The following is a 13,549-nucleotide window of genomic DNA, read 5'->3' as shown; positions in this document are numbered from 1 at the left end:
ACAAAATACTACGTTAAATTAAAGACGTCCTTCTCACGTTTGATTTTATCTCAATAATATTTTTTGAATAAAATAAAGATCTAACTTTAAGAAAATAAATAAACAAAAGATTCATTTTTTGAACAAATACCTTAACACCTTCTACTTTTTCTCCTTCAATGATTGAGGACGTCTTTGAAATTGAAAACAAACAATCGATGTAGTCAACATCCTAAAATTATAATTAGTTATTAATTATTATTTAAAAATTAGATACTACTAATGAGTAATGACCAAAGAAGAGAAAAATAAACTGATTTTTAATAGAAAGTGAAAAATGTGGATTATCAGTCATCTTCTTAACTTTATAAGAAAGTAAAAAATGTGGATTATCATATATGTGAACTTCAATGATGAAGAGAAAGTCTTATCAATTATGTTGAGAAAAAGTGTAGGTGTATCCCATAGATTTCCTTTCTGCAGGGTATTACATAATATATTAATAATAAATAATATAAAAATTACCATTAAAAATATCTTCACTAATGTTTTTAGAAATAAATATTGGTTAGAACTTACCAATAAGAGTGGATCAAGTATCTCTATACAGCTCTTTTCCAGAACTTGTTTTGCCTCCTTGTCAAAGACTACAAAACATGCAAAATAAAATAAAATAGAATTGATGAGCAAAAATCAAAGAACGATTAGATAAGAATAAACAAATAAATTTAAAATAAAATAGAAAAATATTAGTAGAAAACTCACGTCTTCATCGAGCCAAACCATCTCAATTGAGTATGGCAATGGAGAATTTCCGTAACTTGGTAGTGTCCATAACCATATCACTTGTATACGTACACACAAATTGTCGATGGTAAGATTGATGCCTGCAATTTTGTGAATACCAACCATTGGAATAAGTAGAGAGATTTTGAATATATGTAAAGAAAGGGATTGATGTACTTTAAATTGTGGTGCTTTACATCTCTCATAACTTATATTTTTATAGTTGACTCATAACTAAAATTTTTTAAATTTGATTGACTTTAATTTAAATTTAAATGAAAGTCAATCAAATTGAAAATTTATAAAATAACAACCTAAGTAAAACAACCCAAACAAATAAAAACAACCCAAACTTAAAATTTGAAAATAACAACCTAAGCAAATAATAATTTATAATTTATAATTTATAAATATAAATCTAAAAATTTTTAGTGATGACACCTAAGCAAATAAACTCTCAAACTCAACGTATGAGCGCCACATCAGCAAATGAACTCCGCATTTGTATTACTATAAAGATAAAGATATCATTCTAACTCTCAAGTGTCTAAGGTCAATTCTCTCAATTCTCTACTAATCTTGCTTTCTAAGGCTTACTCTTCATCTAACAATCAACAAAAATTTAATACACCAATACACAAATTAAGAGGTCTTTTAAGAATTATAATAGAGTTAGAGTCAAAGTAAAATTGTATTTGATTAAATAGAATAAAATCTGAATCCGTAATTAACCTAAACTTTCCACCTAATTTAGGTCCGATTCCAATTTAATTATACCCGACCCGACTATACGTGTATCCCGTGAAGAAAGAAGATAACCAAACTTGAAGAGAAAGAAATAACCAAACGTGGTAGAATCTCCGCGTCACCACTCATCACTGAACTTTGAGTCTGAACTAGCAAGTGAGCGCAGAAACAAACTCTAGAAAGCTTCAATTGGGGGAAATTTGGGGAAATAGAGCGAACTGTGGAATTGAGAGTCACAATCAATGGGTGCGAGTCGGAAGCTTCAGGGAGAGATCGATCGCGTTCTCAAGAAAGTCCAGGAAGGTGTTGAAGTCTTTGATAGTATCTGGAACAAGGTCCTACCTCTTCTTTTTTGGGTCAAATTTAAAATCTTAATTTTCTTTTTAAATTTTGCTGATCGAAAATTCACGCGAGAAATGGCGGCGTTGGTTGGGTTGTGTTAGGTTTACGACACAGATAATGCCAACCAGAAGGAGAAGTTTGAAGCAGACCTCAAGAAGGAGATTAAGAAGCTTCAGAGGTACAGGGACCAAATTAAGACTTGGATTCAGTCCAGCGAAATCAAGGACAAGAAGGTGCTTGATATACTGCATGTTCAAATTCCCTTTATACTAAATGGAATATACAAAAAATAAAAAATGGTGCTTGTTGTACTAATTTCGCACCGATATGCCGAATTTATGCTGTTTTATTTGGAATGTTAATTCCTTCAGTGTTTTGGGTTTTTAATCAATGAGGGTTTTATACATATGTTGAATAGCTGAATTATGATAGTTGGTGAAATGCGTTAACCTTGGAAAAATTTTAGATGAATGTGATGTGATGTGATTTCAAGGAACTCACATGCAGTGGATGTATGTCGGTATGAGTATGATTGTGTCATTTTGAACCCATTGAGTAAATGATAATAATGTGTATATTGCCCTGCTTTGTTGCATACCCTTTTCTTGCGGGGATGGGGGGCTCTTGTGTTTTGGTGGTTGTGCTGCCTCGGTTCATTGTGATAATATAATATGGTTTCCCTTTTTTGGCACATTTTGATATAGGTTAGTGCATCTTATGAGCAAGCTCTAGTGGATGCCCGCAAGTTAATTGAACGTGAAATGGAAAGGTTTAAGATATGTGAAAAGGAGACAAAGACCAAAGCATTCTCTAAGGAAGGCTTAGGTCAACAGCCTAAGACTGTAAGTGTGACTATGCCAAAAAAAAGGCTCCTTTGCTATTTTTCTAGTTTTGTATTACTTGTTATGCCTTCTTTGTGCTGAGCGTTGTGTTTTGCTATTTTCTCACAGGATCCAAAAGAGAAGGCTAAATCAGAGACAAGGGATTGGTTGAACAATGTGGTATGAAGTCAATTCCTTTGAATAATTTTCCAGTTTGCTTGTTGTGCTTGCATCCAAAGTATGGCTAAAACTTGTTTGTGGTTATAGCTTTTCTGCCATCGTGTTCTTACTGTTGGATAGCTAATTCTCAGCCTTTTTTGCTTTGTATCTATTATCCAATATCTATGCTTATTGCAACATGATAAAATTTCTTGTGTAGGTTGACTGTTTATTGGAAATTTATGTTGCATTTCTCTTTGATGATATGTTGTTTAAATTTCATAAAATATTAATTTGAATGATGTGCCTGGCTCTCATCATCATTTTTTTTTAAATATTTGAGTAGGTTGGGGAGTTAGAATCTCAGATTGACAACTTTGAAGCTGAGCTTGAAGGGCTTTCTGTCAAGAAAGGAAAGAACAGGCCACCTAGATTGGTATGAAACATTCATACATTGTTCTGTTAAAATGATGGTTGACCTTTTGAACGGTCACTTACATCATGTCATGTTTTTCTTCTTTCTTAGACGCATCTAGAGACATCAATTACTCGGCACAAGGCTCATATAAAGAAATGTGAATTTATCTTGAGGCTATTAGACAATGATGAGTTAAGTCCGGAGCAGGTTAATGATGTCAAGGATTTCTTGGATGATTATGTAGAGCGTAATCAGGTTTGTCTAATTCATCATACCTAAAAAAGTTGGGCACTGATTTGGTTGTTAATTTAGTCTTTTTTTGGAGTGAGTGCTTAATGTATTATGCTTTGATAGAGGTGCTTTGCTTGGAGGGGATTGAATTAACGTTGCTCTGTTTTTTGAAGATGACTCAAAATGAGATGCTGTCATTTAACCTTCCGATCTTTATGTATTCATTTTTATAAACATTTTTACAACTTTCTTCACTATCATTTTATGAAAGGGCACAATCACGTTGTTTGATCCACGTAACCGACTCCACCTAGAAAGATAAGGCTTTCTTGTTGTCGTTGTTGCTACTGCTGCTGCAGCTGTTTGTCTCAATTTTCTTAGACTGTTGACATGGTTCCTGATAGGAGTATGGCACTGAAGAAATATTGAGGCTATTTAGCTGGCCTCATCCAGTACACAAGGCTCAGTAGTTGTTTGTTGTGTTTGTTGCTGTATCAATGAAAACCTAACCTTCTGTTTCCCTTCAAACTTAACCACCTGAACATATCATACCATAATGCTCGACAATTTGCAATAGTGAACGACTTATTGCAACTTTTCTGTTTGTTCTATTTTTCATTTTTCTGCAGGAGGACTTTGATGAATTCAGCGATGTTGATGAACTATACAGCTCATTGCCTTTAGATAAGGTGGAGACTCTTGAAGATCTTGTTACAATCCCCCCTGGCCTATCTAAGGTATTTGTTTGCTCATGATTGTTTTGTTGCAAGTATACAAGGGATCATTAAGTAATACATATTGAAGCATATGTAGATTCAATTTACCACATTGGGTCATTGATTAATTTTTCACGTTGGCAAATTTTGCTGGATTCCTTGCTGGGCTATGCAGTTTATGATGGTAATGTATTATAGAAGTCTACATTTAATTGATGGGTGATGCGGATTTTAATTTCGGAAGTGGTTAACTCTTTACAAGATACCCTCCATGAACCTCTTAATTGTGGGAGTCTAATGCACTGAGTTACCCTGTTTTTATAGGTTATTTTGACCCTAGGTTCCTATAACATTCCCTTTAACTTGTAAGAACAATTCCTTTTGGAACTCCTGATTTGTTTTGTTTTCTGGTAGGCTACTCCTAGTCTCAGCTTGAAGAATACTTTGGCTGTTTCAGCATCACAATCAGCATCAGCATCTGCCTCACAAATATCTGTATGTATTTCATGTTTATATTTATATGGAAGGATGCAGGAGTCAATGTTGTTGATATGAAAACATAAGAATGGTTTCAGAAAACTTTTGAGGGATTAAATGTTAGGATGTTATTTTTTTCATGCCATAAAAAAAGGGCTATCCCGTTCTTTTTATGTGGCCTATAAGCAATTTTGATGATGTGATCTTAAAGCATCTGTCTAGCTAAGAGTAATAGTAGTTAAGATATTCAGATAATTATTGGTATCTCACCTAGTGGGTGTAGAAACAAGCGTGCATCTGCCATTTTAAATTGATGAACAATATTGTTGATTCTATTTCCAGGAAACTTTGACTTCTAATCATCAGGGTGTTTCCTCTTCTTCCAGGAGCAAGCTGATGACACAGCATCCCAGGATAGCAATTCTGATATTGGTGCAAGAACTCCACCTGCGAAAGTTAGTGGAATTATTTCTGCTACTTCCACACCAGCTGGCAACCATGCTACTCCTCTTTCTGTGAATGTTTCTACGCATAATTTGTCCAGTGCACCAGCTGCTGGATCGGTCCTTTCTGGTTCGAATTCAGTTCGAAGTCCCATGGAGAATGCTAATGCTGCGAATTCACCTTCTGCGAATCAATCTTCCTCTTTGAAGGAAGAAGAGATTAATAGTTTCCCTGGCCAGAGACCATCCCCATCGCTTTCTGATGCAGCACTAAGGAGCATTAGCCGAAACAACCTTTCAAATCAAGCAGCAGCTAGCATCCCTCTTGGTGCTGGGAACATGGTTTCTAACAATGGAACCCTTGGGTCAGTCCCTTCAGCCTCTGAAATAACTAAGAGGAACATGTTGGCAGCTGATGATAGACTTGGTGGAAGTAGTGGGATGGTGCAGCCTCTTGTATCCCCATTAAGTAATAGCAGATTGATCTTGCCTCAGGTTGGGAAGGCTAATGAAGCTGCCTCAGCTGACTCTAATGTCATTAATGAGGCTGCAGCTGTATCTAGTAGAGTTTTCTCCCCATCTGTGGTTCCTGGCATGCAATGGAGACCTGGAAGTCCATTCCAGAACCAAAGTGATGCGGTAAATTGTCTTAAATTTTAGTATGCTATATGGTGGTCATATGTTTTTCTTTTGGCAAGCTTTTGTGTGGCTTCAAAGTAGGAGAGATTCATTTATGCCAGAAGTATGTGCAATTAGAATGTGTTATAATATTGATTGCTGAGTACCAATAGACATGTAGTTTTGTGTCAGATTCAAAGTTAAAATCTGAATCTGTACATCTGAATGAATATTTTAAGATTATCACATGCTAGGTACACTGCTAGGCCTAGAAACTTTTACTCAGTATAGGTACATTCTTTTTCTTGCTGCTGTTGACTGGTTGAATGGAAGGGTTGTTTATGTAGCATGCTATTGTATATGTTGAATATTTACCTCTTACAGTGCTGGTTCATTTTGATATTCATGTGCAGATTCGTCAAAGAACTGAAATAGCTCCAGATCAAAGGGAAAAGTTTTTGCAGAAGTATCAGCAAGTGCAGCAGCAGGGGCACAGCACCCTGCTTACTATGCCTTCTCTTGGAGGAAATCCTAAGCAGTTTTCTGCCCAGCAGCAAAATCCACTTTTGCAACAGGTATTTCTCCTGTTTTGGACTTTTCTTGCTTGTTCCAAAGATGTCGTGTCTAGTTTTTCTATTCCAACAATGTCATCTTTACAATTCTAATTTTAAAAATAACTACCTACATCTATGGAATCTATGGTTGAGTTGTCTTCGTGTAACCTCAAGGTCATGGGTTCAAACCGTGGAACCAATTACTGATACAATTAAATTAGGCTGTTTACATTACACCCTTTGGGTATGACCTTTCTCCAGACCTTGCATTAACACGGGATTCTTGTAGCCCTACATTGTTGGATGCGGGGTTGGTTTTGATTTTTATTTTATTTTGTTTTTCCCCTTCCCTTCTGTTTGAGAAATGATGGGAAAAATTTGCATAAAAGTAGGAAGATTGGTAGCTTTACTTTGTTTAAATGTACAACTAGATAGTTCGTCTCATGCCTAAGTTCATTTATTTAAAAATCCTTTAAAGAATTCTGTAGATGTATATCCTGTTTTAGCTCCATTCCATATACAATCGTATATATTTATAGTTTTACATTTTGGTTAAATGATAATCCACAGTTCCTTCTATGACCTGACTTTATATATGATAAAAATATATTTTGCATGACATGCTACAATATTTGCAGTTTAACTCCCAAGGTTCCTCTGTTTCTTCTCAATCTGCTATTGGCCTTGGAGTCCAGTCACCAGGTTTTAGTGGTATTTCAACTACTACACTACAACAGCCACCCAATTCGGTCCATTCCCCATCTAGTCAACAGTCATTGATGTCAGGTGTTTCCAAAGATGCAGGTGTTTGTGTTACTTGTACATAATACTATACTATATTATGCTTTGATGTATAAGTTTTATTCCCTTTTCTAGTCAGACTACTTTCCTCCTTTTCTGTTCTCTTGTTTCAATACTAAGAAAAATTGTGGACAAAACCCTTAATAACTTATATTTAAATGACATGGTTTACAATAAGCCTGGAAGTCATTTGATTCAAGTAGTTGATCTCTGAAAAAAGACACTGTTCTTTAAATGCAGCCAATACCATGACGTGTTCTAGTTCCTACGTGATCGTTGAGATCAAGTGGAAATTACGTCTTTGTATTAGGCTGTGAATGAATCTGCAAATTACGATACTGTTAACTGAATTAATATCAACTTCAACATGTGGACATATTTGTTTCAAGAGATCAAAACCTATTTAACATATCCAGAACAAAATACCAAGATTGGTTTATGATGAAAGTTGAGGAACATATCCTAATTCCTAGATTTTCTATTATGCAGATGTTGGCAATTCTAAAATTGAAGATCTACAACATCAGAATTTTCCTGATGATTCAGCTGTTGAATCTACTGGTAGTACTGGGGTTGGCAAGAGTCTCATAAGTGAAGATGATTTGAAATCAACATTTGCTGCAGATTCTCCAGTATGCTGGCTAACTTCTTAATCTTTTATATTCTTAAGATATATTATCCTTTTACATTACATATGAAAGCACATTAAGTTTTGTACTTTTCTGTGCTTGTAAGACAAAATGAGTCCAATAGTTGCTAAGGTAATCATGGAAGTGTTAATGTGCATAATGGAATGTCTGGTTGTGGAGACAGATGAGAGTAGAGATTTGGTGCAATTTGATTAGAGAGGATATTGTAAGGGAGGGGAGCTGAAAAGTTAAGCTGAATTTTGGCTTCGGCTTGGGAGAGTTGAGCTGCTATAGAGCTGAATATACCCTTACTGTTTCCCCTTGGAACTAGCTTCAGGAGAATAATGCACAAGGAATGGGCTAAACTAAAACTCATTAACTTACAATCATGATTAATGTTTACCTAAGGAGGTAGTGAATTTTAAATTTATATATATTTGAAGGATATGGAGTTTTTTCTGGATAGCCTCTGATTTGAAAACCAGTTGTATGGCCTAGTTAAGCTGGGCGAGAGCTATATGCTTACTTGTACTCTTCTGACTTGCATATAGAAAAAGACTCATTTGGATTGATTTCTGTGCACATGATGTGAAAGGATATTTTGTTTGTGTGTGTGTGTGTGTGTATGTGTATGTGTATGTGTATGTGTAGTGAACTTAAGGATGACCTAAGCCAGCTATTTTTGTTTATGCTACAGGCAGGGGTATCCGTCTCCCTTGCAGAAGCTGGTCAAACATCCAGAGATATTGATTTGTCTCCTGGCCAACCTTTACAACCCAATCAACCTACTGGTAACCTTGGTGTCATTGGGAGAAGAAATGGCACGGATCTTGGAGCCATTGGTGATAGTTTCATGGGATCAAGTTCAAGTATTAATCCAAGTGGAGTGCGTGATCAATTATACAATTTGCAAATGCTTGAGGCAGCACACTACAAACTTCCTCTACCCAGAGACTCAGAACGTCCTAGAGCTTATACTCCTGTCTGCATTGCCAATCATATTCATCTTCCTGTTCACTGCATAATCTATCATATGGCCATATAATGAGTTCTGGTTTTCCCATTTTCTTGTGGTTCTGCAGAGGCACCCAACGATAACACCTTCTAGTTATCCTCAGACACAGGCTCCTATTGTTAATAATCCTGCTTTTTGGGAGAGAGTAGGTCTTGAACCATTTGGCACTGATACATTGTTCTATGCATTTTATTATCAACAGGTACTTTTAACATTCCGGTGATTAATGTTATTCTTTGAGTCAATTATGTGGGGCTTATATCTGTTATTTTACGCAGAACACTTACCAGCAGTATTTGGCTGCAAAGGAACTAAAGAAACAGTCCTGGAGATACCACAAAAAGTATAACACATGGTTTCAGCGTCATGAAGAGCCCAAAGTTGCTACAGATGAATATGAGCAAGGAACATACGTATATTTCGATTTCCATATTGCAAATGATGACCTTCAACATGGGTGGTATGTAGACTTAATTATTATACTATTTGCAATCACTTTGGGCATATATACGTACACTGTTTTGAAATTTAAAACATGATCATTGGATGGTAAAATAAAATGAGTATAGAATTTGTAGCAGCTTTTATTAGGTTTCTATCACATTTGCAATGATTGCATTTTTTAACTGCCTTTGTGGTTACCCTTGAATTATGTTGATTTTGTTTTTCAGGTGTCAAAGAATCAAAACTGAATTCACTTTTGAATATAATTATCTTGAAGACGAGCTTCTTGTATAGAGGATTCAGACCCAAGTAGTAATAATGTCTTGGTTTTTATTTTTTTTTCCTTGGGTTTTAGCAAATATAATTGTTTGATTTATAAGCTTGTTATGTTTTCCAAGTATTTGTTTTCTTTCTCATATCCTTGTTCTTTATTCTGCCATACGTGTATGGCTGTTTATTCATGTAATCATTCTCATTTCGGCCCACTGAACTTATGTTCATGTTCTCCTTCTGCCGCCCAACACTTGGTTCTAGACAACATAGCTGGTCTAATGATAGTACGATGAATTTACCCTTAAGTTTTGAAGATCTTTTTGTGGCATATGAAACCATGGTTCTGAAAACCGGACCAGACCAGCCGGTCGAACCAGTTCAACCGGGAACCGGTGATGCAAGCGGTTCGGTCCTGCACCTATAACCGCTCGAACAAAAACCGTTGAAAAACTGTCCCGGCCGGTTCTGATAAAACGACACCGTTTTTTAATTTGTAGAAAAAAAAAAAAAGAAACGGATCTAGTGATCCACTCGTGACCCAACCCCCCCACCCCAACCCCCCCCCCCCCCCCCCCCCCCCGCGTCTTCCCCCAATCATTCATTCATTCATGTTTCTCTGAAGCAAAGAAACTCTAGCCGGCTAGCCCTCCATCGTCGCCGCCTAACCCAAGTCCTTGGCGCCACCGCTGTCCCAGGTCCTCAGCACCTCCGCTTCTTCCTCTTCCCCGTGTCCGGAACCCAGTAACTCGGCAGGTTCGTCTTCGGCTCTTCATCTTAGCTGGCTTCTCGGCACGGACCCAGGTTAGTGGCTTCTCGTCTTCATCTTCTGGTCTTCTTCTTTTTCGCCTTAGTTCTGAAATTGATGTTCTTAGGTCTTCTTCAATTTTTGTTCCATTTTTCTTCAAGTCTGCTTTGGTCTTGGTTTCAACTGTTTCAAGTTTGGTTCTGAAGGTTGGTTCTTCAATTCTTCTTTTGGTTCTGTCTTGTATTTGCTAGTTGCTAATGGTTGAAATTTTACAAATTTGCAAATTTGTATGCATAGTTCTGATTGTATGGTTCTGTATGCATGGTTCTGTATGTATGGTTTTGTTTCAAGTTTGGTTCTGATTGTTGCAAATTTACTAATACTTTGTTACCGGTATAATTACTCTGTTACAGGTTGTGCTCTTAAATTTCTGTTGTTAAATTTGCCTTTTTGCTGTAAATCGGGACTTTACTAGGATTTGTTAAATTTGTTGCTGTAACTTGAATTTGTTGCTTTCCAGTCACAGAATCAGAACAGAATGCTCAGTCAGTGCTTGATTGATTGGCTTTGCTCATTGATTGTATTTGATGATAAATTTTACCGCACTCAACATGTTTGATGAAATGCTTTAACCATATTTCTGGTTGGTTTTATAATTGTTAGCTTTTAGAAACTTAGTAAGTTGATTGCATGTGAAATTAGAATAATTGGATCATAGTAATTAGGAAATTTTAGCTGCACAAATAACATCTTTGCAGAAAACATATTAGCATGATGATTCCACTTGCATTAGTGTTCTTCTGGTAGATTTTAATTGTTATTGTGAACTTGTTAATTTGCTAATTGTTCTTGTGTTCTTGTGTTACTTTTAATTTTTTTTTGTTGTTGTGATTTTCTGTTCTTGAACTTGTTAAGTTGATAATTTGCTAAATTGTTGGGCTGCTGTTGTTTTAATTTGCCAAATTGTTAGGTTGCTGCGACTTAATTTGTTGGATTTTCTATTTAGGTCATGTTCTTGTTTATTTGCTAAATTGTTGTTGTGTATTTATTGTTTATTTGCTGGATATTGGTAATCATTGTCTTTGAGATTATTTACTATGCAGGTTTAGTGTCATCACTGTTTTGGAATGTTTTATAATGTACTAATGTTTGTTGCTGTTTTGTAATTGCTGGCTGCAGGTTTAGTGTGATTATTGGTTAATGTTTTGTAATGTTCGGTGCAGAATGCTGATTGTTGAGTTCAGATATGGTTGTTTATTTTGACTTGGGTAAAGAGACTTATGGTCATTTTTTCCTGCCTTATACCAATTTAGATGATTATTTTCAGAGCATGAGCACTTATTTATGTATCTTGAGAAACTGTCTTTGTGTGTTATGAGCATTTGGTGAAGCCTGTATTGTACCTATTCAAAGTTTAGTTTCACTAAATGATCTTCAAAGCAACTCATCCAAAATGCTGCTACACAAACCCACGTCTATTGTCTCTTAAAGCCTATATGCACCTTCATTTGGTGAAAGCCTTTCTAGCACTAGTCCACTACCAACGTTGTTATTAATAATGTTATCAAATTTATTTATCCAAGTACTATGTTTATTTTTTAGTTGGATTTATAATAATTCATTTGATATTCTTCTTATTCTTGTTAGATATTTCTTTTAACATTTTGTGTACTGATGAGGAATTGTACTTCATTAGAAAACTTTCCTATTACCCTATACCGTCAACTTAATACTTGCATATTTATAATTTATTATTCTACTCTAAAACGGTTTTTTCGGTTAATCCACCGGTTGGACCAGTAAACCAATGAATTAGTAATTAGAATAGTTTGATGATCAGTTCGGTTCTCAAAATCTTGTATAAAACCCAAAGCACTTCATTTTTGACCAATCTGCTTGAATCATATGATTTATGCCCTCTTCTATTTCTCTATTGTTTTGAATAATGCATCCGAGACACTTAAACCACTTTACTTGTGGTATGATGTCCCCAATTTTCACTTTGCTAGTGTTTCTTATGCTGAATTTATACTCCGTATACTTTGACCTAGCGTGAGTTGTGAGCAAATCATATACTTTCCGGGCCTACTCCACAAATCTAGGTTGTCATTTAAAACTTCTTGCGATTATCCAATAAAGATGATGTCATTTACAAAAAGCATTTAACATGGTATGGGTTCTTGATTGGGCTCAATGAGTTGCAAAAAGCACTCAACATGGTATGGGTTTTTGGTTGTGCTCAGTAAGTACCTTCAAAACCCGTGTAAAAAGGTATAGGTATGAGTTTGGAGATGACTACTAATGTAATTCTACACTAATAGGAAATTTCTATGTTACACTATCTTGGATTCAAACTCTAGTTGTAACCTCCTCGTTCATGTTCTTAATTTCACGAATATGTGTAATTAAAAACCTTCAATAGGACTTTTCTTGGTATTCTATCATTTGTCTTTTTTAAGTTAATAAACACAATTTGTAGATCTTTTTTGTTATTCTGGGTCATTTCCATCATTCTCCTTAACAAGAATATGTCCTCCGTGGTAGATCTACCTACCATAAAACCAATATGGTATTTCAAAACTCGAGTCTCTTGTCTCAACCTCCATTTTATCACTTTTTCCCAGAATTTCAAGGTAGGGAGATGCTCTTCCTCCAGTTGTTTAGCATCTTCTTTAACTTTAAAATCTCACTCCCAATTCCATCAAAATATCCAATAACATCTAGAATGAATTAAAATTAAAAAAAAAGTTTGTTGTCAATGAATTTGTTAAAAAAAATACCGTCGAAATTATCAATAAAATAAATAAATTTATAAATAAATTATACTTTTTCTAAAATAATAAACTTACAAACTAAATAGGTGTAATCGTACCCAAAAGCATTGAGAGTGTCAAAACTCACAAAATTAAATCCATATCGTGGGATACTTGACGATTCTGAAAGTATGTGCACATTGGTACGTTGATTTAAATTAACCACATACTCATAATGTGTAGTATTGAAGTTACCTTCATTGAGTCCAACACCAAAATATCTTATTTGGTAAGATATTTTTTCTCTTAGCAAATTCACGAATCAAAACACAAGAGCCAATTTTGGATATATGTAAAAAAAGGGGATTGATGTGCTTTGAATTGTGGTGCTATACATGTTTCATAACTTATACTTTTATAGTTGACTCATAGCTAAAATTTTTTAAATTTGATTGACTTTAATTTAAATTTGAATTAAATTTGCAGATAAAGTAAATAAATATATTAACAATTTTTAAAATTCTAAATTAACGTAACTACAATATTAACGTACGTAGCTGCAATTTTTAAAATAAATCAACAAAATTTTAAAAATTAG

The 13,549-nt window shown here is 35.1% G+C and overlaps 1 protein-coding gene and 1 long non-coding RNA gene across 3 annotated transcripts; both read left to right on the top strand.

Annotated features, from left to right (window-relative positions):
- Positions 1-1,544: 1,544 nt before the first annotated feature.
- Positions 1,545-9,758, top strand: LOC112697017 (uncharacterized). 2 transcript variants are annotated; one of them, XM_025749999.3, is made up of 16 exons: positions 1,545-1,847; positions 1,956-2,087; positions 2,559-2,696; positions 2,805-2,855; positions 3,181-3,270; positions 3,361-3,507; positions 4,113-4,220; positions 4,614-4,694; positions 5,063-5,758; positions 6,151-6,312; positions 6,930-7,077; positions 7,582-7,724; positions 8,419-8,703; positions 8,804-8,938; positions 9,015-9,196; positions 9,408-9,758. In XM_025749999.3, exons 1-16 carry the CDS (start codon positions 1,755-1,757, stop codon positions 9,472-9,474), a joined length of 2,658 nt encoding a protein of 885 aa, XP_025605784.1. In that variant the 5' UTR covers positions 1,545-1,754; the 3' UTR covers positions 9,475-9,758. The 2 variants fall into 2 exon arrangements, with proteins under 2 accessions (XP_025605784.1, XP_025605783.1); XM_025749998.3 differs by having other exon boundaries at positions 6,930-7,095.
- Positions 9,759-10,071: 313 nt separating this feature from the next.
- LOC140173492 (uncharacterized) lies at positions 10,072-11,832 on the top strand. Its single transcript, XR_011862509.1, has 3 exons — positions 10,072-10,254; positions 10,326-10,404; positions 11,378-11,832. It is a non-coding gene; the product is annotated as an uncharacterized lncRNA (long non-coding RNA).
- The last annotated feature ends 1,717 nt before the right edge of the window (positions 11,833-13,549 follow it).

Source organism: Arachis hypogaea, chromosome 6 (assembly GCF_003086295.3).
Source record: "Arachis hypogaea cultivar Tifrunner chromosome 6, arahy.Tifrunner.gnm2.J5K5, whole genome shotgun sequence".
Lineage (NCBI taxonomy): Eukaryota > Viridiplantae > Streptophyta > Magnoliopsida > Fabales > Fabaceae > Arachis > Arachis hypogaea.
This window is presented reverse-complemented; position numbering and strand designations above follow the sequence as displayed.